Source organism: Mustela nivalis (genome assembly GCF_964662115.1).
Source record: "Mustela nivalis genome assembly, chromosome: 6".
Lineage (NCBI taxonomy): Eukaryota > Metazoa > Chordata > Mammalia > Carnivora > Mustelidae > Mustela > Mustela nivalis.
The window spans coordinates 77,224,236-77,249,574 of NC_139025.1; the positions used below are offsets into that span (position 1 = coordinate 77,224,236).

The following is a 25,339-nucleotide window of genomic DNA, read 5'->3' on the forward strand; positions in this document are numbered from 1 at the left end:
TCACAAGTAGGCAGAGAGGCAGGCAGAGAAAGAGGAAGGGAAGCGGGCGGCTCCCTCCCCAGCAGGGAGAGAGCCTGATGCGGGGCTCGATCCCAGGACCCTGGGATCATGACCTGAGCTGAAGGCAGAGGCTTTACCACTTAGGTACTCCAGGTACTCCAGGAACTAAATTTATTAGTATGGTTCCATCCGATTTAATTATATCTTTTGATATCTGAAATTCAAAGAAATAAAGATAGCTTTGTATAACATACCCCAGTCATTCCAATTGATTTGAACGAGTTCTATTTCAGAATCTGATTTTGAGGCCTTAATTTATCTATATAACTTTCACCTGATTTCTATTTGGCCAGAGTTTTTTTTTTTTTTTTTAAAAAGGGGGTGAGGGAGAAGCACAAATAAAACACATACATGCCAGGACTTGCAGATGGATTTAGTAAATCTTTTCTAGGTTTATGTTAATAAGGATTTGGGTGTAGAATAGCAATAAAATAAAGCTGTTAAGTAATTCTTGCTTGAGAATGGTTAAAAATTTTAACCATTTTGTATCTGAAGAAAAGACATTTTGCTGGCAATAGCTTTCTTTTAAAAATTACAATAGTGGGGGCACCTGGGTGGTTCAGTGGGTTAAAGCCTCTGCCTTCAGCTCAGGTCATGATCCCCGGTCCCGGGATCGAGTCCTGCATTGGCTCCCCGTCCACCCCCCGCCTGCCTCTCTGCCTACTTGTAATCTCTGTCAAATAAGTAAAATCTTTAAAAAAATTACAGTAGTATTATATGTATAAACTTGTAACAGTTGGAGATGGTCTTGCTTTAGTGAGGGTGAAACTGTTTTGTCACCACCAACCTAAGATTACCTGTTCACCACTGTCTTTCTCCGGACTGCAGTCCTCTGGTGCTTTAGGAAACATAATTTGAGAAATGTTCATTTGGGATTGGCTACGGTTTGGGCTTAGATGGATTCTTAAATCTTGTGTATTTTTGGTGTCCAGTTGAGTGAAAGAATGGTAATAGCACAGTGTATAGCAATTAACTTTAAGAAGCATTAGTGTCCTCAGTCAGGGATATTTTACCTCTGAGAGACATTTAACAATATCTAGAGACATTTTTTTTTTTTAAATGTTATAAAATGGGGGACAGGATGGTGCCACTAGCATCTAATGTGTAGATACCAGGGATGCTGCCAGATAACCTACAATGCACAAAAAAATCTACAACAAAGAATTGTCAGACTCACTATGTCAGTAGTACTAAGGTAGAGAAATCTTTAATTAGTTGAATACCAACTATGTGTGCAACAGTGTTATAAAGTACCTATGGGTATAAATGGCACTAAAATAAAAGCCTTGTTTATAACTTTAAGAAACTTAAAACCTAGCTAAGGCATCTCGAACTTAGTCTGTGACTAAACCCTTAACACCTGACCCCCCCATCCACTTTGCCCACCAAAATAATCCCACTTTTCACCAAATTATTCAAACCAAAAATCTAGATGTCACCTCTGACTCTTCTTTTTCTTGTACGCTGATATCTAATACATAGGGAAGTTCTGTTAGCTCAACTTCAAAATAGATGTTACCTCTGGGTAATGGTGGGCTAGATTATTTACCCATCCTCTTCTTGAAAAGAATTGAAAATGCTGGATAAGATCTATAAACACCACCTTAAGAGTTTTGAAGAACTGGAAAGATAGGGGAATTTGGTAAACCAGATTCTGGAAGAAAGCCCAAACCAAGAGAGGTTAGCAGAATATCTGGAGAACTGAAGCCACTGTTGGCCCGAGTATGTTTGCAGATTTCAAGAGCTTTAGGTTTCTTTTCATCACACTTGTGGGGAGAGGTGGACAAAAATCAAGATTCAAAGCCTATCTGACATGTGGACATGTAAAGTTTTACAAGAGATCCTACCTAATTAGGTTTTGACTCCATATGTCTACACCTGCAGGAGAAGGATAAATCAGAGCTAATTCCTGTTCCCCTTTCATTGTTTACTTTCCAGCCAAATATGAAGGGACTGCATGTTGGTTTGGTGCTGAGCAGAGCAGGAGAAAAAAGAGAAAAGAAAGAAGTCTCTGTATAAAGTTGTGGCCATAGCCTAGCAAGGAAAGGGAAATTTAAACCATGACTTAATTTAGGGCAGTCCCTCATTTATAGTGTCCCCTAGGTGCTTGGCAGAAGCAAATGCAGATGTTCCCTGGAAGAACAGTTCTTCATTTTAGATGTCTCTACAAATAATTTTTTAAGGACACTGACCAATACATGGTCAAAGATAAGCTGGAATACGAGGAGACAAGGAAACATGAACAGAAAAAACAGCAGAAAAAGTTATTCGTAGGCATCATTTATAGAATTAGAAGATACATGATAAAAGAACCATGCTTATGGGAGTCTGGGTGACTTGGTTGGGCTACTGCCTTCAGCTCAGGTCATGATCCTGGAGTCCCAGGATTGAGTTCTGCATTGGGCTCCCAGCTCCATGGGGAGTCTGCTTTTCCCTCTGACCTTTCCCCTCTCAAGTTCTCTCTCTCATTCTCTGTCTCTCAAATAAATAAATAAAAAATTTAAAAAAAAGCCATGCCTACTGTATTTACAGAAATGGCAAATACAAAGACAGAAAACATGAAACTATAAAAAGATATCAAAACAGGATACAAAAGTTCTGATGAGGGCTAATTAGGATAAAAATAAATCCATATCTAGACACATCATAATGAAATTGCAGAAAACCAGTGACACAGAGAAAAATCTTAAGACTATCTGGAGAAAAAGAAGGTAACCACCAAAGGAGTGAGCATTAGACAAACAGGTTACTTTTCAACAATAGCAATGGAAGTCAGAAGATAGTAAAATGATGTCTGCAATATGAAATGGGGGGGGGGACAACCTTGCCAACCTAGAATTTTATATCCAGTGAAAATATCTTTAAAGAACTATGATGAAATAAAGATATTATGAGAAAAACAGATTGTCACCAGCATCTCACTCATTAAAGATAATTTAAACCAACACTCTTCAGTAGAAGTTGCTGTGATGACGGAAATATTCTTTATCTGTGCTGCTCAGGATTGTCTTAAGCCACATTAGGCTATTGAACACTTGAAATGTGGCTAGTGTGATTGAGATGAAGTCTTAAATTTAAATAGCCACATGCACCTTATTAGTGCAGTTCTATAGGATATACTTTGGGCAGGATGAAATTGATTACCATGTTGGAGGAAAGACTTGTATGAAGGGCTGAAAAGTAAAAGTAATACGTGTTTGGAAAATGAAAGTGAATCTTGACTGCATACAACAGTAAGAATGTCTAATGGATTAAAAGACAAGGCAATAGCAGAAGGGGAATAAGTTGGATTCTAGGTTCTAAGGTCTTTGTGTTGTCTAGGAGGATAAGTTTTAAAAAAAACCCTTTGTATGGAAAACTTTAAATATGTAAAAGCAAAAGAGAGTATAATGAACTCCCATGTATTCATTACCCACTTTCAACAATGATCAATTTAAGACTACAGTGGTTTCTTACACATTCCTCAGTATTTTGAGAAACACATCTCAAGTATCAATTATTTAACCCATAAGTAGTTTTTAATCTCTAAAAATATATAAACCTAAACTATACCATAATTATATCCAGAAATAAATAAACATAATTCCCTAATATCATTACATATTTAGGCAGCGGTTACTTTTCCTTAGTTATCTGCAAAATGACTTTTTTTTTTTTTTTAAATGCAGCATTCACCTTTATTGAAATGTATCATGGAACAAAAAAAAAAAAAAAAGGGAAGTACTGAACATCTAACAACAGGGAACTTTATCAGGTATTTCCTTAACTCTCCAAGATGATTATTTTAACATTTATGATTTTTTTATAGGGCAGTTTTAGGTTTACAGCAGACTTGAGGGGAAAGTACAAAGATTTCCCGTACACTAACTGCCCCCATACATGGATAACCTCCCCCATTATCAGTATCTGCCACCAGAGTGGTACATGTGTTACAATTGATGAACCTACACTGGCACATCATAATCACCTAAAGTCTGTAGTTTACATTATGATTCATTGTTGGTCTACATTCTTTTGAGTTTGGGCAAGTATCTCATACATGTGTCCATCATTATGGTATCATACCAAATATTTTCACTGTAAAACTTAAAAAAGTTTTTTAAAAATTTACATTTAGTTTCTTCAAATTGGAATCCAAACAGGGTCCACACATTGTCATTGGTTGATGCTTGTTTAGGTATTTTAAAACAAGATTTTGATTAAGTTTAGACTTTAATGCATGGTATAATTTCTAGGAAATAACTACAAGAACAAAAATAGAGTATGTAACTTCTAAATCAGTAAGAGAAATAGGTAAAATATTAAAAAAGAATCAGTCCAGAAGAAGGCAGGAGAGAACCTGAACAGATAACGAATAGAGAGCACAAAATTCGATGCTAGATTTAAACTTAGATATATAATTAGAGGTAAAAAGTTTAAATGATTATGTAGGTATCATCCTAGCCTAAGGCAGTATCAGCTGGAATAATTTCCTAACTAGTATTCCTGCCTCAATCCTTGCTTTCCTCTATGAACTACCAATATTCTTGCCTCAATCCTTGCTTTCCTCTATGAACTACCAATATAAAAACAGCAGTAATTTTTAAAAAATATAAATCAGCTCCTTCTACCGTCTTTTCATAATGGTACACATGAATGTCCTGGCAGATTCTCTCAAGAACATTAACAATGCCAAAAAGAGGCAAACACCAGGTTCTTGTTAGCCCCTACTCCAAGTCTTTGTTTCTGTCTGGTTTCTTTTGTTTTCTTTTCTTCTTCTTCTTCTTCTTCTTCTTTTTTTTTTTTTTAAGATTTTTATTTATTTATTTGACAGAGATCACAAGTAGGCAGAGAGGCAGGCGGGCGGGGGTGGGGGCAGCAGTGGGAAGCAGGCTCCCTGCTGAGCAGAGGGCGTGATGTGATGCGGGGCTTGATCCCAGGACCCTGGGATCATGACCTGAGCTGAAGGCAGAGGCTTTAACCCACTGACACCCAGGTGCTGTCTTTGTCTGGTTTCTAACTGTGATGATGAAGCATGAAACATGGTTACATGGGTGCATTTGAAATCATTGATGATGACAGAGCTGGGAAAATTGTTGTAAGCCTCAAGGGTGGGTTGAATAAGTATGGATTGATCAGTCCCAGATTTGCTCTGCAGCTCAAAGGTCTAGAAAAATGGCAGAATAATCTGCTCCCATCCTACCAGTATGGTGTCATTGTACTAAGCATTGTACTAATCATGGACCACAGAGAAGCAAGACAGAAGCATGCACGTGGGAAAATCCTAGGATTCTTTTTCTAGGGATGTAAAACATATGTGCAAATAAAATGCTTTAATGGACAACACACACACACACACACACACACACACACACACACATGTCACAACACTCTCCTGTTTAAAACATTCCAACAAGTTCCTAGTAAACTCAATGAAACCCAGGCTTCTTACTAGTTCCAAAAAGCCCTGTGTGATGTGGCTCATGCCCATCTCTGTGATTTCATGTGCTGTCCTTTATCCCCCTAACCCAGGGCCCTTATACTTGCTGGTCCATCTCCCTGGATCATGAGGAACAGTCGGAATTCCTAGTTCTTAAAACAGAAAACCCCCAAACCCCCAAACGTTAGTTCTAAAAACTGAAAACCATGTCTGGTTAATTTAGCAGAAAAGGAATTGTCACAGAAGAAACCATTACCAGTACTGTCATTGGAATCTGCTTCTACTCTTGCCATAATGGATTCAGTATACTTCCTGCCTTTTTTTTTTTTTTTTTTTTTTACATTATCTTATAAGTTAAAATCCAGCATGGATGCTTTGGTGGAAGGAGGTCATAAGACTAGCTGTATGGGGGGCTGGGGAAGCAAATACTTAGCTTCACTAATAGGTGAAGGTTCTGGCTTCTTTCAGGACTCATCAGAGGGGAATTCCCTGGGCATATGAAAAGCTCTGATGCTGAGCAGCCAAAAGAGTGACCTTCTCCTTCGTGATGCTTTTCTCTGGAATCCTTCCTTAATTCATATTTTTACTCAAATGTCCTCTCCTCAAAGAGTCCTTTCCTTAACTTTGTTTAAAATGGCAGTTCCCCATCTCTGATCCAGTATTCTCTTTTCTTAACGTGCCTTACATTTTCTTCATAGCATTTATCCCTACTGGTACTGCTATTATTTGTTGGTCAATTGATTTCTTTGCTTCCCCCAAGAACACAAGCTCTGTGAGGGTAGGGACTTGTCTTTGTTCATTTTCTGTTGGCACATATATGCTCAGCAAACATTTGTTTAATGAATGAAGGGAAACGAGGACTATGGTATAAATCCCTGAGAAAATTTAAAGGGAAGCATAGAGAAATTAGCTCATTTAAGGAAGGCTTATTAGAAAAAAAGAAATGTTTGAAATGGGCTGTAAAGTACCAGATTTGCAGAGAAGATACGTAGCCATCAAAACTGGGCAAGTAGCACAAGGGAAGAAGGCATTGGGTCTGGAATAAGGTGAGTACATATTGAATAAGGAATAATTGTTTAGAATCTGACAGCTGCTGGGGGTTCCTGTATGAAGTGGGAGTTGAGAAAAATGGACGAGGTGAAGGTACAAGGTTGGAGCAGTTGATGAAGGCCTTGAACTGTGAGGTGATCTTTTGGCTTGATTGTTAGATTGTAAAAGATTACTAGTTTTTTAACTATGGTATTTTCATATAGTACTCTGCAGATATAAAATAGAATGAGGATTTTCCAGTATATATATTAAGTGGTAGGGGGAGCAAAGTGCAGAACAGTGTATGTAGTATGCTCTTTTGGTGTAAGAAGTGTGTGTGTGGGGGGTGGTGCGTGGGGGCCTCAATGGGTTAAAGCCTCTGCCTTCTGCTCAGGTTGTGATCCCAGGATCCTGGATCAAGCCCTGCCTTGGGCTCTCTGTTCAGCGGGGAGCCTGCTTCCCTTCTCTCTCTGCCCGCCTTTCTGCCTACCCATGATCTCTGTCAAATAAATAAAATCTTAAAAAAAAAAAGTGTGTGTGGGAGTAAGAATACATAAACTAATTCATTTCTTTTGCAAAAAGAAAGACTGATAATACAGATCAGAAACTAATAAAATTGTTATCTGGTGGTGGGGGGAGAGGGTGAATGGGAAAGATGTGTAGGAAACAGGAATGGAAGTAAGATTTCTGAGTGTATTTGGTTTTTGACTTTTGAATTATGTAAATGTTTTACACATTCAAAAATTACAATTAAATGAAAATAAAAATCTCTAAAATTGAGAACAAAGTTGAACAAATGAACCTATGTGTATATCAAAATAGTTGCTTATGGGCGCCTGGGTGGCTCAGTGGGTTAAGCCGCTGCCTTCAGCTCAGGTCATGATCTCAGGGTCCTGAGATCGAGTCCCGCATCGGGCTCTCTGCTCAGCAGGAGCTTGCTTCCCTTCCTCTCTCTCTGCCTGCCTCTCTGCCTACTGTGATCTCTCTCTGTCAAATAAATAAATAAAATCTTAAAAAAAAAAAAAATAGTTGCTTAAATACATGGCGGAAAACACAATCTCAAGTGACTTTTTTTTTTACTTTGTATCATTTTCTGCATACAAAGTATGCATGTCTGTTTTATTTATTACTTTTTTTAATGATTTAAAAAAATTTTTTTTATTTTTTATAAACATATAATATATTTTTATCCCCAGGGGTACAGGTCTGTGAATCGCCAGGTTTACACGCTTCACAGCACTCACCATAGCACATACCCTCCCCAATATCCATAACCCAACCACCCTCTCCCAAATCCCCTCCCCCCAGCAACCCTCAGTTTGTTTTGTGAGATTAAGGGTCACTTATGGTTTGTCTCCCTCCCAATCCCATCTTGTTTCATTCATTCTTCTCCTTCAAGTGACTTTTGAGCTCAGTATCAAATGGCATATATGCTAAGGACAAAAACTGAAAGAAGTCTTAAACTTCACTCGTTTTATTGCTAGTTATAGTATTGGTATTTTTATTTTTATATCATTTGATACATGTTGTAGGTTAAAGCCAGTAAGTTTTTATGCTTATATGTTAGAAACCAATAGAAATATAAGTATAAAATCAAAGAAACTAAGCAAAAAGAATATAGTGATGTACTTGAATTATAGATGTGAGTTTGAATTCAGGATTTAATATATATATATATATATATATATATATATATATATATATTTCTTAATTCCACCCAAATAATGTATTTCTTTATTAGCTCTGTCCACTGAAAGGATATAGAAACATACTATGTTACTTTGGTAGGTATATTTGTATTACACCAATTTTAGTCTTCAAATACTTCCATTTAGAATCCTCAAAGAAATGACTGATTCCAGTACTGGGGCAGGGAATATACCTAGTGAACCTGGAATATCTTGTGCCAAAAGCAAGAAAGCTTTCAAAGACACAACAAAAGCCTACCCAAAGAGGCTCTTGTTGACCAAAGTTGGGACAGTTTGAACATAAAGGAGAATAAGGAGAGTAATTTGAAACAATATATGACAATTTAAAAAAAACAAGCCAAATGGAGATGGCTGTTATACCTATCCTTTTCTCTGAAAATTGGTAATTTAACATTTGAACTGCTTTTTTAGTAAAAATGTATTACAGTTAGTGAGGAATGCCAGATGATAAATATAGAAAGAATTACAGAATCAGAAAGTCACAATTTGTTATATCCTTTTATGAAATATTTGACTTAGGCTAGGATCATTAGTGGGTCCTGAAATTGTTAGGCAAAAGGTTCATTGGGAATTGGATATTTGCATGGTCCCAAAATACTCCACAGAGTACTAGTTGGTCCCAGAACAATAAAATTTTACACTGGAAGGATTGGGCTATTACTAGCTTAGTTATTAATCCTAGTATCACTGAAAATGAACCCAAAAATATGTTCTTCCTGATGTGATTTAGTATCAAGTATAGTGCATCAACTGAGGGGTTTTTGTACCAAATTTAACTTTTCAGACTAACTTTCAGTTTATAAGAAATACCGGTGATGAAAGAAATTAAGTACTACCTTGGGTGAAGCAAGCAGAAAAATAACAGAATGTGAGATACAGATAAACTGGCCATTTAATGTCATGGGAGAGGAAAACAAGGGTGGGGTGGTGGGGGGAAAGGGAACTGTCCGAGAATATAATTAATCTAGATATATAACAACCAAATGCAGCATGTGCCAGCTGTAAAGTACATTTTTTTTAGAAAGGAGTAGGATGAAGCAAGATGGCCAACTTTTAATTTAGAATGTGGGTGATGGGCATATGTGTGTGTGTGTGTTTGTGTATACACACATATATTCATTTATATGCATACACATACTTTTCTATATTTGAAAGATTTTATAATAAAAGCTTAAAAATATTTTTCTGTTGATGGACACTTAGGTTTTTTTTTTCTATTAAAAATAATGTTTCTGTAAACATATATTTTTATCCCCAGGGGTACAGGTCTGTGAATCACCAGGTTTACACACTTCACAGCACTCACCAAAGCACATAGCCTCCCCAATGTCCATAATCCCACCCCCTTCTCCCAAACCCCCTCCCCCCAGCAACCCTCAGTTTGTTTTGTGAGATTAAAAAATTATATAAAAAAAAATAATGTTTCTGTAAATGTTCCTATACATGTTTCCTCTCTTTGTGTGTGTGTGTGTGTGTGTTAAGGAGATATGGCAGCTTCCTAGTAGTGGAATCCCTGGATCAAAGGGTAGACATACCTTCAGTTCTTCTGGATATCAACAAATTGTTCTTCAAATGGTTGTACGGAGGAGGACTTTAGATAAAGGAATTATGAGATATATGTCTTCTCTACTAGGTGATGAATTCTTCGAGGGTAGGGACCATGTAGAGAGACTTATACAGAAGTATTTGAATTGAATGAAATTGTATTTTAGTGAGATTGCTTGGCAGTAGGATGCAGAAATTAGAGTTAGGTCAGTCAGAAGGCTCTTGTGACGTTTAAGGTATGAGGCAATGAATGTGTAAGACTAGAGGTAGTAGAGAGGAAGGGATGAATATGAGAAAGCTTGAAGAGAAAGGATATTATTGTTGGGGATAATTCACTGTTGTGAATAGTTTGTTGGCTGTATTTTATAGTAACTAGGTAAGTTGTGCTTCTCTATTAATTCAAAATTATCTACTGGCCTAGTTCCAATAGAGTTCTAGTCTTGTCTCCATCTTCTGCTTGTACTTTTTTTTTTTTTTTTTATTTAAAAGATTTTATTTATTTATTTATTTATTTATTTATTTGACAGAGAGAAATCACAAGTAGATGGAGAGGCAGGCAGAGAGAGAGAGAGAGGGAAGCAGGCTCCCTGCTGAGCAGAGAGGCCCATGCGGGACTCGATCCCAGGACCCTGAGATCATGACCTGAGCCGAAGGCAGCGGGCTTAACCCACTGAGCCACCCAGGCGCCCTGCTTGTACTTTTTAAGCCTCAGTCTCTTCCTGTGATAAATCTATGTGATTAGAAGAGAATAGTAGTTGAATGGAGTAAAGGGGCAGTGGGTTGCAAAAAGAACTTATGTAGTAGTATGGGTAGAATTTATGGGTAGCTTCATCCCCAATTGAGTTTGTGAAGTTTTCCAAGGACAAAATATACCTTCCTATAGTTTTTAGAGGGAAATTCTATCCAGTGTTATAAGAGGGATAATTCATCAGATAACAGTTTTTCTTAGAGAATGTCCTATCTATATCTTATATTCAAATGTTGCAGCTTTTTGTAAATTCTAAACTTGGTGCCTTTAAGCAGTTTTGTTTTGTTTTTAAGTTTTTATTTATTTTTTGAAGATTTTTAAAATCTTTTTTTGGAGATTTTTAAAATCTTTTTTAAAAGATTTTTTTCCTAAAGATTTTATTTATTTCTTTGACCGACAGAGATCACAAGTAGGCAGAGAGGCAGGCAGAGACAGAGGAGGAAGCAGGCTCCCTGCGATCAGAGAGCCCGATGTGGGGCAATCCCAGGACCCCGGGATTATGACCTGAACCGAAGGCAGAGGCTTTAACCCATTGAGCCACCCAGGCACCCCTAAAAAATCTTATTTTTTAAAGATTTTTATTTATTTTAAAAGATTTTATTTATTTATTTGACAGAGACACAAGTAAGCAGAGAGGCAGGCAGAGAGAGGGGGAAGCAAGCTCCCTGCTGAGCAGGGAGCCCCATGCGGGGCTTGATCCCAGGACCCTGGGATCATTACCCGAACCGAAGGCAGTGGCATCAACCTACTGAGCCACCCAGGCGCCCCACATTTTTATTTATTTAACAGAGAGCACAAGCAGGGTGAGTGGCAGGTAGAGGGAGAGGGAGAAGCAGATATCCTGCTGAGCAGGGAACCTACAGTGGGGCTTGATTCTAGGGCACAGGGAGCTGAAGGCAGATGCCTAACTGACAGAGCCACCTAGGTGCCCCAGGAAGTTTTGATTAATGGTTCTAGAATAGCTCTGTCCAACAGCAATATAATGTGAGCCATATATTTAATGTTTTATTAGCAGCCACATTAAAAAAAAACAACAGATGAAATTAATTTTAATAACATTTTATTTAATCCCACATATCCAGAATACTACCATTTTAACATGAAATTGATAACAAAGTTATTAATGAGATACCTTACATTCTTTTTTGGTACTGGTGAGTTACACTTAAAGCACAGCTCCATTTGGACTGGCCACATTTCAGTGCCTGGTAGCATTATGGCTGGTGGCTGCTATATTGGACAGCTTAGTTCTAGATAGAACATACTCACTTGAAACCTTTGAATTCAGTTTGGTACTGATTTGACCCACGGTCATTATGGTGACCATGAGCTGATCTTGCTTCATAAGACTGTTGCTGGTTATTAGATAAACTCTGGCTTCCTGTCCACATTTTTTATACGAATGTGGCAGGTGCAAGAGTGATTTTTGAGGGTCTCAGATAAAGCCATTATCCAGATTTACAGATTATGTTCACAGTTTTCCCTTTAGCCTGAGAAAACATAGAATTGACCTCATGTTTTTCTGGATCAGGTCTGTCAATTTGAGTAGCTGCCAGTAAAAAGAATATTCAGGAGAGATCTAATCTCATTTGTTTGTGAAAAATTGAGTTATAATAAGGTGGAGAGGAATTCAGCGAGTATTTTATTAATTTTACTTCCTAGAATTTGTGAAGCTGTCATTTTAATTTGCATTTAAAAATTCAAATGTTATATGACTGTTGGTTATCCCAAGTATTTCTGGAGTTTCTGCTGTGTGTCTGATGTTTATTTATTCAATCAGTGCTTGTTTACCAGGCACCATCATTCAGGCACAGTGAAAACAAGTAGCCAAGTAAACAGGCACATGTAGAGTGGTCTGATAAATGCTATTATAGAAGAGAAACTTAAGATGTTAGAAGAATACACAGGAAGGACACTTCATTTAGTTTGGGGGAATCAGGGAAGGCTTCTTTGAGGAGAAAAGCTGAACTCTGAAGAACAGGTAGGAATAAATACAGCAAAAGTGGGCGTGGAGAGAAGAACATTCTTCCTGGCAGAGGGAATGTTTTGTATAGATGTCCAAAGGTGAGAAAAAAAGCTGAGTAAAACATGTCTGCAGTATAGAGTTTAGTGTGAGGTGGTGAGTGGTATAAATGTGGTGATGGCAACAGATGCCAAATATGAAAGGCCTTGTATCTAATGGCAAAGAGTTTGATTTTATCTGAGGTAACTGACAAGGGGCCTGAATTCTGTTTAAGGATGACTAAGAAGTTTGGTAGCAGAATGGAGAATAAATTAGAGAAAGGTAAGACTGTGAAGCATAGACACTAGTTTAAAGTTGTTCTAGGAGAGAAAGGATGGAGGCGTGAACAAAGTTTGTGGCACAGGAGAAAAGACTGTCAACATTTATTTATTTATTTAAAAGATATTATTTATTTATTCATGAGGGACAGAGAGACAGACAGAGGCAAAATCCCCGTGGAGCAGGGAATCTGACACAGGGCTTGATCCCAGGTCTCCAGGATCACGACATGAGCCGAAGGCAGATAGGCAGATGCTTAACTGATTGAGCCACCCAGGTGCCCCCAACAGATATTTACTGAAGACCGACACTCTATCATTGGAAAGACATAGAAGGATTTAAGAGACATTTAGGAGGTAAAAGTGACAGGTCATGACTAGACGAGGTGGGTGGAAGAAGGGGTCCAAAAGGATTCCAAAGTTTCTGAACTAGGGAACAAGCCACAACTTAGTTTGACTTTTGAAGTGCTTGGCATCTACTGGTAGAGGTATCTATCCAGTTGAATATTAGGGTCTTTCTAGCTTGGATGGAGGCCTGGACTGAAGATAGATTTGGATGTCATCAGGTAATCATGGCTAAGAAAGATAAACTTGCTAGAAGATAGAACGTTGTGTTCCTTCTGGAGGTTCCAAGGGAGAGTCTGTTTTCTTTCCTTTTCTAGTTTTTTTCAAGGCTGCCTGCATTTTTGGCTGGTGTAGTATTCCGCCCCCCCCCCCCCATCTTCAAGGCTAGCAACTATAGCAACTTCAGATCTCTCTTTCTCTCTCTCTCCTCTGATCTCTGCTTCCTTCTCTTTGATCCTGACCCTCCTCTATCCCACGTACAAGGATCCTTGTGATTACTTCAGCCCATCTAGTCGATTATCCAGGATCTTCCTATCTCAAGATCTTTCATTTAATCACACCTGGAAAGTCCTTTTTGCCACATAAGCTAACATTCACAGATTCTGGGAAATAAGATCTAGACATCCTTGGGGGGAGCATTATTCAGCCTACCATACTTCCATGTAGCTAGTAAAAAATATGTTTTTTTCTGTGTGCATTAGAAAGATGTCACTGATAAAACAAGGGGATCCCTGTTGAGTGCAAAGAAGCAAGTTGCAAAACCACTATGATATGATCCCTTCTTTTGTTTTTTATTTGTTTGAAAAGAAGCGTTGTGCCTGTGTGTTTTTTTTATAGGCATAGAAAAGATTTAGAAGGCTACACACTAAACATTTAAATAGTGGTTATTTCTGGGGAGTAAGACCAACAGGAAATGTGGGGATGACTTTGAATTTGAGTGATACATTTTTTATATAAAGTGAACATATATTTGTTTATTGTACTTTTATTTTTAGTAAAGTATACACATATGAAGTTGAAAAGTAAAAAATACAAGGTTTATGGTCAAAAACAACTTTGAGTCCCTTGTGTTATTCTTTCCCACCCCAGAGCCTTGTTCCCAAAGGCATCCATTCTCTTTTTGCTGTTTTTTCCCCCTAGTACTTCCCTCCATATTTCTAAATAACCTGTTTATGCTCATTATTGATTTTTCTATATATATATATATATCTTTGACTTCCCAGTTATGAAGATGAAGCTTTGGCTATCTTAAACCAAACCACCTCTAAGCATATTTTTCCTTATTCTTCATTTTTTTTAAAGATTTATTTATCCATTTTAGTGAGTGAGTGAGTGAGAGAGAGAGAGAGAGAGAGAGAGAGAAGGAGTACACGCATGAGCCGGGCTTGGAAGTGGGGAGTAGGAACAGAGGGAGAGAATTCCCAAGCAGACTCCCCACAGAGTGGGGAGCCCAGTGCAGGGGCCCTGGTTCCACCACCCATGAGATCACAACCTGAACTAAAACCACGAGTTGGACACCCCCCACTGAGCCATCCAGGTGCCCCTCTCTTCATCTTCTTAATAGAAGTACACCAAAAATTTTGCTTGGATTATTATTTGGGGGTTATTGCAATCCTGGAACTACTCTTCTTCACTAACCCATGCCATGTGTGTAAACTGGGATTACATTTTCTTTCTTGTGTAGGTTTTTCTTTTTTTTTCTTCCCTCTGAAAAAGAAATTATGTACTTTTTTTTCTTTTGCTTACTGTTCCTGTATCCATCATTAAACCATGTCAGATTCCCCACTGGAGATCCCATTCTTTTCCTGGGAGTCTTATCAGCCTTTCTTTTCCTTGGAGACCTCCTTCTGGAACCTCTGTCCTCTGGTTCCAATCTGGATGTGCTTTCCAAGTTTCTGGTACAGCACCTCTTGGAGTCTCCTTTATTATCATCTTGGGGATCCCCTTCCACTCTAGTTGTATTGGATCCCTTATTTCCTGAAGCCCTTGATTCTAGTTTTTATTTATTCCTGGTCTTGGAGGAGTACATCTTCTGGTGGTTTTCTGGAACAAGGGTCTATGGGAGATGATTTTTCTTTAGAGACTTGGTTTGAAAGTGTCATTTTTAAGTTAAAAAAGGTAAAAAGAAAAAAAAGCCCACTGGACAAAATGGAAATGGGAGAAAATTCCAAATATACCAGAGTTCATATGATTATTTTTTCTTCAAAGGAATCGCAGAGAAAGAGACTTGAAGGGCATGTTCTTTTATATCCCTGCAGATTCCCAATGTTCTCTAATTTAGAACACAAGAGTTAAGAATATGGGTCTTATCTTTAGACTAAAACTAGTGCTCTTTGGTAAGTCCTTTTATTCTTTGTCTCCTTTGCAAAGTGGAGACCATAACTGTTGGGGTAAGTCTGTTTAGATTATATGATACTAGGTAATTATTCAGCAACATGCCAGGTACTAGTTTTATTATCCAAGTTATTGTCTTTTTTTCTCCCTTGTCTTAAAATAAGAATTTATTTATTTATTTTAGAGAGAGAGAGAGAGGGCGAGAGTGGGGGGCCAAAAAGAGAAATAGATTCCCTGCTGAGTAGCGAGCCTCTTTTTTTTTTTTTTTTTTTTTTTTAAGAGACATCACAAGTAGACAGAGAAGCAGGCAGAGAGAGAGAGGAGGAAGCAGGCGCCCTGCTGAGCAGAGAGCCCAATGCAGGACTCGATCCCAGGACCCTGAGATCATGACCTGAGCCAAAGGCAGAGGCTAAACAGACTGAGCCACCCAGGCACCCCTATTTCCTTGCGAGAATGTAGGCAACTAAATTCTCATGCCCAAGAATATTTTCGTATGTACAGTTAAACACATGGTTATAATACACTTAATTTTAGAGTCACCTTTTACGCTTTTACTATTAAAAAATAACTTGCAGCATCTAATTTCTTACATTAAAAATGTTTTTTATCTGTAATCTTATTTTGGTGAAAAGCTTTTTAATACAAGGTTTCTGTGCTTATTCATGTATTTTTAACTAGTATTCTTTACAACATTTTACTTGTCTGATTTATAGATCTATTAAATGCAGGATATGAGATATTCATTTTTTTCCATTCATTTTTTCACTGAAATGACATTACTAGATGCAACAAATTTCTATTACTATTAGAAACAACTAAGAAGAGTTTATTTTTAATTACAGGAGTAATATATGCTCATTATAGAGCACTTATGAAATAGAGAATAAATAGGAAAAGGAAAATTTCTGATTTTCATTATCATGGTATATTGTATATTGCTTCTGGGTGCTTTTCTATGCACTTTTTACATAGTTAGGATCATGATGTGTATTCATTTTAGAGGCTTGATTTTCATACTGTTGCATATTATTTATAAATAATCTTAAATGACTGTAGTACTGGTTATCTTTTAGACATACATACTGGAATATTTATAGATATTTGCTTCAGAGTGTGTGTGGGTGGGAAATGGGTTGTCAATAAATTGGTAATATTGAAGCCATTTGGTGGATGTGTGGAAGTTCATTATACTGTTGTACCTGTTCTTGTATTTGCTCAAAATTTTCTGTAATTAAAAAAAAAAACTTGCAGTATCGATTATGATCTATCTTAATTTCTTTTTTATTTATTTTTTTAAGATTTTATTCATTTATGTGACTGAGATCACAAGAAGGCAGAGAGGCAGGCGGTGGTGGTGGTGGGGGGAAGCAGGCTCCCCACCGAGCAGAGAGCCTGATGCAGGGCTTGATCCCAGGACTCTGGGATCATGACCTGAGCCAAAGACAGAGGCTTTAACCCACTGAGGCACCCAGGCACCCCAATTTCTTAAAAAAAAAAATTTTTTTTTTAAAATTTATTTGACAGAGCATAAGCAGGGGGAGCACAAGCAGACAGAGAGAGAAGCAGGCTTCCTGTGGGGAGGGAGCCTGATGATGTGGGGCTCTATACCAGGACCCTGGGATCATGACCTGAGCTGATCAACTGAGCCACCCAGGCACCCCTAATCTCTTTTAGCTATTACCTGTATTGGGGCATTTCAGTTTTTCCCTGTTTTAAATAACATTACTTTGAATATGTTTCAGATAGTTTCCTTGTGATAGATTTACACGAGTGGGATTATTAGGTCAAAGGGTATGATCATCTTAAAGGCTCTTGATACATATGTAGTACTAAATTGCTTGGTGGAAAACTTTAGAAGAGTTTTAATGGATTTGTAGTTGTTCTCATTGAGCATAGGAATGATATTGCAAGTTTATGCTTAAGTTTTTAATGAGGCAATCAAGGTTTATTATTAAGTGTATTGTAATAGGATTATATTTTCTAACTTTATTTTCATACTCTTTTTTAGGAGTCTTAGTAACAATTCATATAGGATTAGTACTTTACAGTTTTATAGAGAGTTTTCATTTCCAGTAGATACTATAATCCTCAAAACAGCTCTGTGAGCTATTAATTATAGAAATTCAATACAAAATAGACTGTAAGCTTTAAAAATATAAGTATAGGGCACCTGGATGGCTTAGTTGGTTAAGCAGCAGCCTTTAGCTCAGATCATGATCCCAGGGTCCTGGGATCAAGCACTGCATCAGGCTCCCTGCTCAGTGGAAAGCCTGCTTCTCCCACTCCCTCTGCCTGCTGGTCTGCCTACTTATGTTCTTTTTCTGTCAAATAAATAAATAAAATCTTAAATAATAAATAAAAATGTAATTATGGTTAGTAATTCCTGTTACCACTAGATGGCTCTCTCAGCATGCACTTTTAAGGAAAAGGATCTAGTTTGTGGATGTTTTGAAATTCCCCTGTAGATCTAAAATTCATATTTTTGAAGTTAAAAAAATAATGGTTTGTATCAGATTGTGATAAAAGTTTTGGAAGTAGTAAAAAAAATTCAGGACGGAATTTGTTACAGTGAATTTTTAGATTACTTTTCTTAAAAGGAAAAGGGTATTAAATGGGATGGCATTCAGTGCCATACATACAGTGTTTTTTCAGTTAATATATTTAACATTCATTAAAATTTATTGAATTGAATTATGCCTCTTTATTTTTTGGGGCAAAAGTTTTTTGCCATACCAAAAAAGCAACATTTATTGCTAGGCCCTTATGTATAGATTTTATGTAAATCTCACTCTTTATCTCTAAAGAGTTAATGAGCAAAGTTGATTGAGGGGGGCTCTATCTGGAGCTGTGGTCCCCTCAGTCAATTTGTTGTCTTAATGCAGTTGCGTTCCTCTGAGAATTAGAATTATTCTGTAGTGTGTGTTGTTCCCCTTAAGTGAGAATCAGAAGTTGAAATTGCTACATTTTGTTAATTTCGATGTTTTACAATTTACTAATTATCTTGACAAAAACAGTAAGAGTGCCTTTGATTTCTGTCTTATTTGATCTCATTTGTATTTTCTTCCATTGATTTTTCAGTCTTATTAAATCCAGTGCTGGCTTCCTATAAAAAATGTTTGTATTGCCCCTTTTACTAATTTGAAATGAAAACTATTACCTATCTGCATAATTTCAAAAAATCATTAAAATGTTTAATTATAGAGGAGAAATGGAAGGAAAGCACTTTTAAAAAAATATTTGAGAGAGAGAGAGAGAGAACGAGCATGCACACAGGAGAAGGACAGAGGGAGAGGGAGAAACAGACTCCCTGCTGAGCAGCGCCATGGGGCTCCATCCCAGGACTCCAGGATCATGACCTGAGTGGAAGGCAGACAATTAACTGATTGAGCCACCCAGCCGTCCTAGAAGGAAAGCACTTTATTAAAATTGTATATTTCAGTATGTAAATCCTTGAGCAGACCACCCTGGATGACACAGGAGATTGTCAAATGCTTGCACCTATACATAGAATCACTGTGAAAAGTGATAAGCTGGGAGAGCTGATTGATACATGTTTTATATTGGTGATTCAGATAACAAAGTGTCATCAACATTTCATCAACATTGGTGACATGATTTTCGAAAACGATGAACAGCTCTTAGTAAAGTTTTGACCAAAACAAGTAGATTTATAGTAGGGTTGCATTCTGGAAAATTGTGGATACATTAATAATTATGAAAAAATACATTTATTTACCTATCAGTTAAGTTCTAGCCTTAGATATATTCAGTGGACCGTTTGAAAGTCACCCAGAACATGTGACAATTCTTTGCCATACTGGATTGTTCCCTGCATTGCTGGACCTCTAGTATCCCAGACACATGCCCTTTTAATGCTAATAGAGCTTTCACCCCACTCCTCTCTGCGTCAGACTCCAAAAATGCCTCCGTATATATCCAAAGGGCGCTCTAGGGGGCAGTACTGCTACCATTTTGGGATCTGCTTTAAAAGTATTCAACTATTTTTTTTTTTTTTTTAAGATTTTATTTATTGGGGCGCCTGGGTGGCTCAGTGGGTTAAGCCTCTGCCTTCACCCCAGGTCATAATCTCCGGGTCCTGGGATCGAGCCCTGCATTGGGCTCTCTGCTCGGCGGGGAGATTGCTTCCCTTCTTCTCTCTTTGCTTGCCTCTACCTACTTGTGATCCCTGTCAAATAAATAAAATCTTAAAAAAAAAAAAAAAGATTGTATTTATTTATTTGACAGAGGGAGAAAGATCACAAGTAAGCAGAGCAGCAGGCAGAGAGAGGAGGGGAAGCAGGCTCCCCGCCGAGCAGAGAGCCCAATGCAGGGCTCGATCCCAGGACCTGGAGATCATGATCTGGGGTGAAGGCAGAGGCTTAACCCACTGAGCCACCATGGTGCCCCATCAGCTGTTTTTTTACTACATAGCTGTGTTGCTCATGTAACTTTTTTTTTTTTTAAAGATTTTATTTATTTATTTGACAGAGAGAGAGAGAGAGATCACAAGTAGGCAGGGAGGCAGGCAGAGAGAGGAGGAAGAGAGAGAGAGATGTGAGAGAGAGCCGGATGTGGGGCTCGATCCCAGGACCCTGGGATCATGACCTGAGCCGAAGGTAGAGGCTTTAACCCACTGAGCCACCCAGGCGCCCCATGCTCATGGAACTTTAAAACCATAATAATTTAAGTATCCTGAGTCCTTGATGTGTTTTGAATAATTAAGAAGTTAACAGAATTGTAATAAAAGTTGTTTTAAGTGCATCATAGTTTTCTTGCCATTCTTGTAATCAGATCAGTAATGCTGTTTTAAAGTACTCAATATCATGCATTTTCTTCATTTTTTTCTACTTTTCCTGTTTAGTAAGTCAGTATATAACTTTCTTTAATGTCAGCATTTAGTTAGTTGATAATCATACAATGTAATTTGTCTCCTTAAAAAACTAGTTTTTGAATTAGAAAGATAATTTAGTAACATTATAGAAACTTTGTAAAATGGAAGAAAAATTTCCTATAATCTTGTTACTCTAACAGTTGTTGGTATTTTTTGGTGTTTTGTTCTCTGTGTATTTTTGACATTCAAGGAACTAGTTTTGTATCTTTTTATTTAATGTGGCATAGCTTTTTTTTTTTTTTTTTTAAGATTTTATTTATTCATTTGACAGAGAGAGATCACAAGTAAGCAGAGAGGCAGGCAGAGAGAGAGGAAGGAAAGCAGGCTCCCTGTTGAGCAGAGAGCCCAATGCGGGACTCTATCCCAGGACCCTGAGATCATGACCTGAGCCGGCGGCAGCGGCTTAACCCACTGAGCCACCCAGGTGCCCCTAATGTGGCATAGCTTTTTAATGTTATGTAACTTTCTTTCTTTCTTTCTTTTTTTTTTTTTAAGATTTTATTCATTCATTTGACAGAGAGAGAGAGAGATCACAAGTAGGCAGAGAGGCAGGCAGAGAGAGGGGGAAGCAGGCTCACTGCTGAGCAGAGAGCCCGATGCGGGGCTCGCTCCCAGGACCCTGAAATCATGACCTGAGCTGAAAGCAGAGGCTTAACCGATTGAGCCACCCAAGTGCCCCATGTTATGTAACTTTCAACCATTAAATTACTGTGTTTTGTTCGATTAGATTCCACATTTTCCTTCATCTAGGTTGTTTACATGATACAAATGATTATATATAATATATGTAGATTTATGTGTATATACATGTATACACGTATTGATAAATGTTTCAGTATATTTTTATTTTTTCTTTAGAGTACATCTCAGAAGTGGGATCATTTATTGGTCGTTGGGCTTGAACATTTTGGTAACTTCTATGCAGTCAAATGCTCTACCCCTGAGCTATACCCCCTATTTTGGTAACTTTTATGTATTGCTAAATTGACATTTTAAAAAAGCTAATCCAAGAAACCCCAGCTGATCCATATATATTGCTATCAATATATATAAGATGCCAGTATATAAAAGTATTAGTCTCACCTCAACCTTTTTTAAATTTAACTTTTAAATTATTTACATTTATTTGACTCTTAGTGATACTGAACATTTTTTATGTTTGTGAATTATTTCTGTTTTCTCTTTTGGAAAATATATGATCATGTCTTTTGACTTTTTTCTTGAAGATTGAATTGGATTTTATTAAGTAATTCATGAACTGGACTAGTAGAAAGGAGCTCTGAGGAGGTGTATAGAATGGAAGGTCTTGATAGGAAAGAGGGTGGGCAAGGAAGTTATTAGCAAAAGAAAAGATTGTTCCTGGACAAGACACCTTTTCTTTTTTAGGCAGGGAGGGAACAGCACCTCACTAGTGCCGATCAGAAAATTTCAGGTTGTCTTCTAAAAAGGTTTCCTGGGACAAGTTTGAAACTGTACTGAACTCTTGGTTTGCTGTCGTGGGGAGCAAATGACTCCAATGTGGGCTTGGTTTTTTCCTTTTTTCTTACTTTTTAAAGTTTATTTGTTTACATAATCTCTACCCTTAACACGAGCCACAGGCCTCTGAGCTCAGGCTCCAATGTCACATGCTCCTCCTCAGACTGACTGAGCCAGGCTTCCCTGGGCTAGGTTCTTTTGTATTGTTTTGTTTAAACATCAGGTTGTGTATTTGTCATGGGAGTAAATCTGATTTAACAGGGTAAATATACCCACTGAGCTGTGGAGGGAGGTGTCTTTAGCCCGCATAGACCCAATCAGTCACCCTACTCTCAAATTTTAAGTTTAGATTTCATTTTAGAAGCAGCAGGTAATATGCAATTGCAGAGGCCTTCCTGGGGCCCCTCCCATTATGTTTCAGAGGCATGCAAATTTGGACCCAGATGATCCTAGGCTCTTCATTATTATTTCTTGCTTTGTCCTTTTACTGTTGCTCTGTTGGGTTCATGGTGTTTGTTTTCCCTTCTCATTTTGAGTCAGACCTTTTACATAATAAAAATTATTGGGACACCTGGGTGGCTCAGTCGGTTAAGCTGCTGCCTTCAGCTCAGGTCATGATCCCAGGGTCCTGGGATTGAGTCCCGAATCGGGGTTCTTCCTCAGTAGGGAGCCTGCTTCTCTCTCTGCCTCTGCCTGCCACTCTGCCTGCTTGTGTGTGCGCTCTCTCTATCTCTCTCTCTGACAAATAAATACAATCTTTAAAAAAATTTTTTTTAATGTTTCTTACATTCATTTTTGTGGCAGACATTCCTTTGCTGTCTTTGATTTTATTTTTGTTTTTTAATACATTGAAGTTTCATTATCCACCCATAGATGATAGTATGTGATATCAAGGAAGTGTTGGAAAGTCAAGAAATCAGGATTCTAGAAGGAGATACTTAGAATACATATTATATCTGACAAAGCACTCCTATGCAGAATGTATGTTACGAATACTTACAGATCATTAAGAAAAAGGCAGACAACTCAGTTTCTAAAAATGAGGAAAAATCGTAAACCACTACCACAAAGATACCCAGGTGTCTAAACCATCTGGCAGTATGTATGCTGAATGAATGCAAACTGATTTTGTATTACCTGTATAAGACATAAAAGCGTATATTTTGGGTGAAGAATTATTTTATTGTAAAGCCACATTTATATTAAATTTTGGTCATCCAAGTGTACTCAGTGTGTTTGCTAGTGTGGCCAGTTTAGATTTCACTGTACTTTTGTGGAATTAGGTCAGTTTCTTTTTGCTTTATCCTGCTTTTCATAGGAAATGATTCCAGGCTCTTTGCCTTTTGACTGTGATGTAAATTTTACTGTCTAGCTGGCATATTTCCTAGGAAAAATCCTTCATTAGAGATCAGTAAGCTCTTTAGATCTTAATGCCTTTAGCATGATTAAGGAGTATCCTGGGTTCCAGTGACTCAGTCAAGGTATGAGAGAATGGGAGGAAAACAGAAAGGATGAAAGTGTTGTGTCACACGAAAAAAATACATGTAAAAACTGCTACATAAAACACATAAATTCGTGTGGTTGTTTTTCTTCACCACCATGGGATATATTATGAATTCTTTTTATCTTTATAAATGGAATAATTAAAGAAATTCTTTCCTGCTTGTAACAAATACCTGTTTTGGACATATTCATCTCACTTTATCTTGTGCAAGTCTCCCAACATTGTCATCTGTTACTGGTTACTCTATGTTTGGTTGTTCCCATGTTCTTGAATCTACTAACAAATATAGTAATGCAAACATAAATCTGTTCTTTCAAGGGATATATCTAGATATATAGATACATATATTTTAGTCAGCTCTTTTACATTCCCTAACACTTTTTTCTAATTATATAATGCAGTCTATCCTTCCTGGAATCAATAACTTCTCTAATCTCTAACTCCCTTCTTACATACATACATACATACTCCTCTCTCCTTCTTCTTGAATAATAGGTGTTCATACAAGATTTGAATATACTAATCAACCTGACATAAAATTTCTTTCCCCTTGACTACTTATCCAACTTTCAAAGGGTATTCCCTTTTTGAGGCAAATTCATACCTCAGGCACATTTTTTTCTTGTGTAAATCTAGGGGTTCAGTATCTTCCCTTCCTCACAGGCCTCAACTTCTACCTCTTTGCCTTTGCTGAGGATACTATATAGCATTAATGAATAGTCTTCCAGCTGAATAGTCTTCCTGAATTTGGGACCTTTCTTCTCAGAACCATCATCCCTTGAATTTGAGCATCTCTAATACATTCAAATCTCTTTTCATCTATGTACTCTTGTCATGATCTTTCCTTAACATATATATATTTGTTTTTTCGGTATTTCTGATTCAAGAAGACACTCCCCCGCCCGCACACACCCCAGACTGTCAAACACACACTCACACACACTTTGACTTGTGACATTAGTCTTTTCAGGTATCTTGAATTCAAGATACAACGTTGCACTTACTTTCTAGCTTCTCAGTGAAACACATAGCCTATTGATAATACTGTAAGACTTTCTTTGAGTATTTCATTGAGTGTGAATTTTGTCCTTTTCCTCCAGAATCTGAATGTGTATTGACTGTGCAACAATTGAAAATATTTGTTTGTAAATTCTGAACACATTTTCTGATTTACTGTTGCAAAAAACAGCTACAATATATTTATTATAATTTCCATCAGTTACAGAGGATAGTATCTCATACCTTTTTTATGTTTACTTTTATGAAAATCTTTCTTGCTGCGCTCCTCCAGTGAAAACAGTTTCTTGCCAGTTTTAACTATTAGACAAGCCTTGTCTGCTGCTTACCTCATTATCTTTACCAGCTATGTTCAGAGAATTCAAACTAATTTTATTATCCTAGCTAAAAACTTAATGAGAAAGGAAAATCTGTTCCCCAGATTCAAATACAAATTGCTTTTGCATGATCTGTAGTTTGAAATTAACCATATCACAGACTTTTAAAGGGATAATTGAGAATTGGTATTAATAAAGATATGTGGGGGGAAAGTCATGTAATAATATATTAATAGAGATGTTAAATTCATCTTTGTTTTGTTTAGATGTCCCTGGTAGATTTGGGAAAGAAGCTTTTAGAAGCAGCACGTGCAGGTCAAGATGATGAAGTTCGTATTTTGATGGCAAATGGAGCTCCTTTTACTACAGACTGGGTAAAGAATGATTTTAATGTTGTGCTGTTTTTTTTTTTTTTAATTCCTCTCATTTATTAGTTTTTCCAGGTAAAAATTCAGTCCGTATTGTGTTTATATGTGGCAAAAAATTGACTTTTTTTTTTTCAAATTGTAGTTTTAGAATTATAGCCATCATTTAAAGAGAATATTTTGTATTTTTATGTATTTCATATTATATATATGACAACCTTATTCAGGTATTCTGTCCACAAAAGGGTTTTTCTTTTAAATTGTGGAGTTCAGGGCGCCTGGGTGGCTCAGTGGGTTAAA

At 37.3% G+C, this 25,339-nt stretch overlaps 1 protein-coding gene across 17 annotated transcripts in view; it reads left to right on the forward strand.

Moving 5' to 3' along the window:
• The window catches only part of GABPB1 (GA binding protein transcription factor subunit beta 1), a 975,210-nt gene that overhangs the window by 14,526 nt on the left and 935,345 nt on the right, over positions 1–25,339 (forward strand). For all 17 annotated transcript variants that reach the window (XM_082734802.1, XM_082734807.1, XM_082734801.1 and 14 more), the window contains exon 2: positions 24,941–25,048. In XM_082734802.1, coding sequence (XP_082590928.1) covers positions 24,941–25,048 — 108 coding nt within the window. The remainder of the gene's footprint in view (positions 1–24,940; positions 25,049–25,339) is intronic.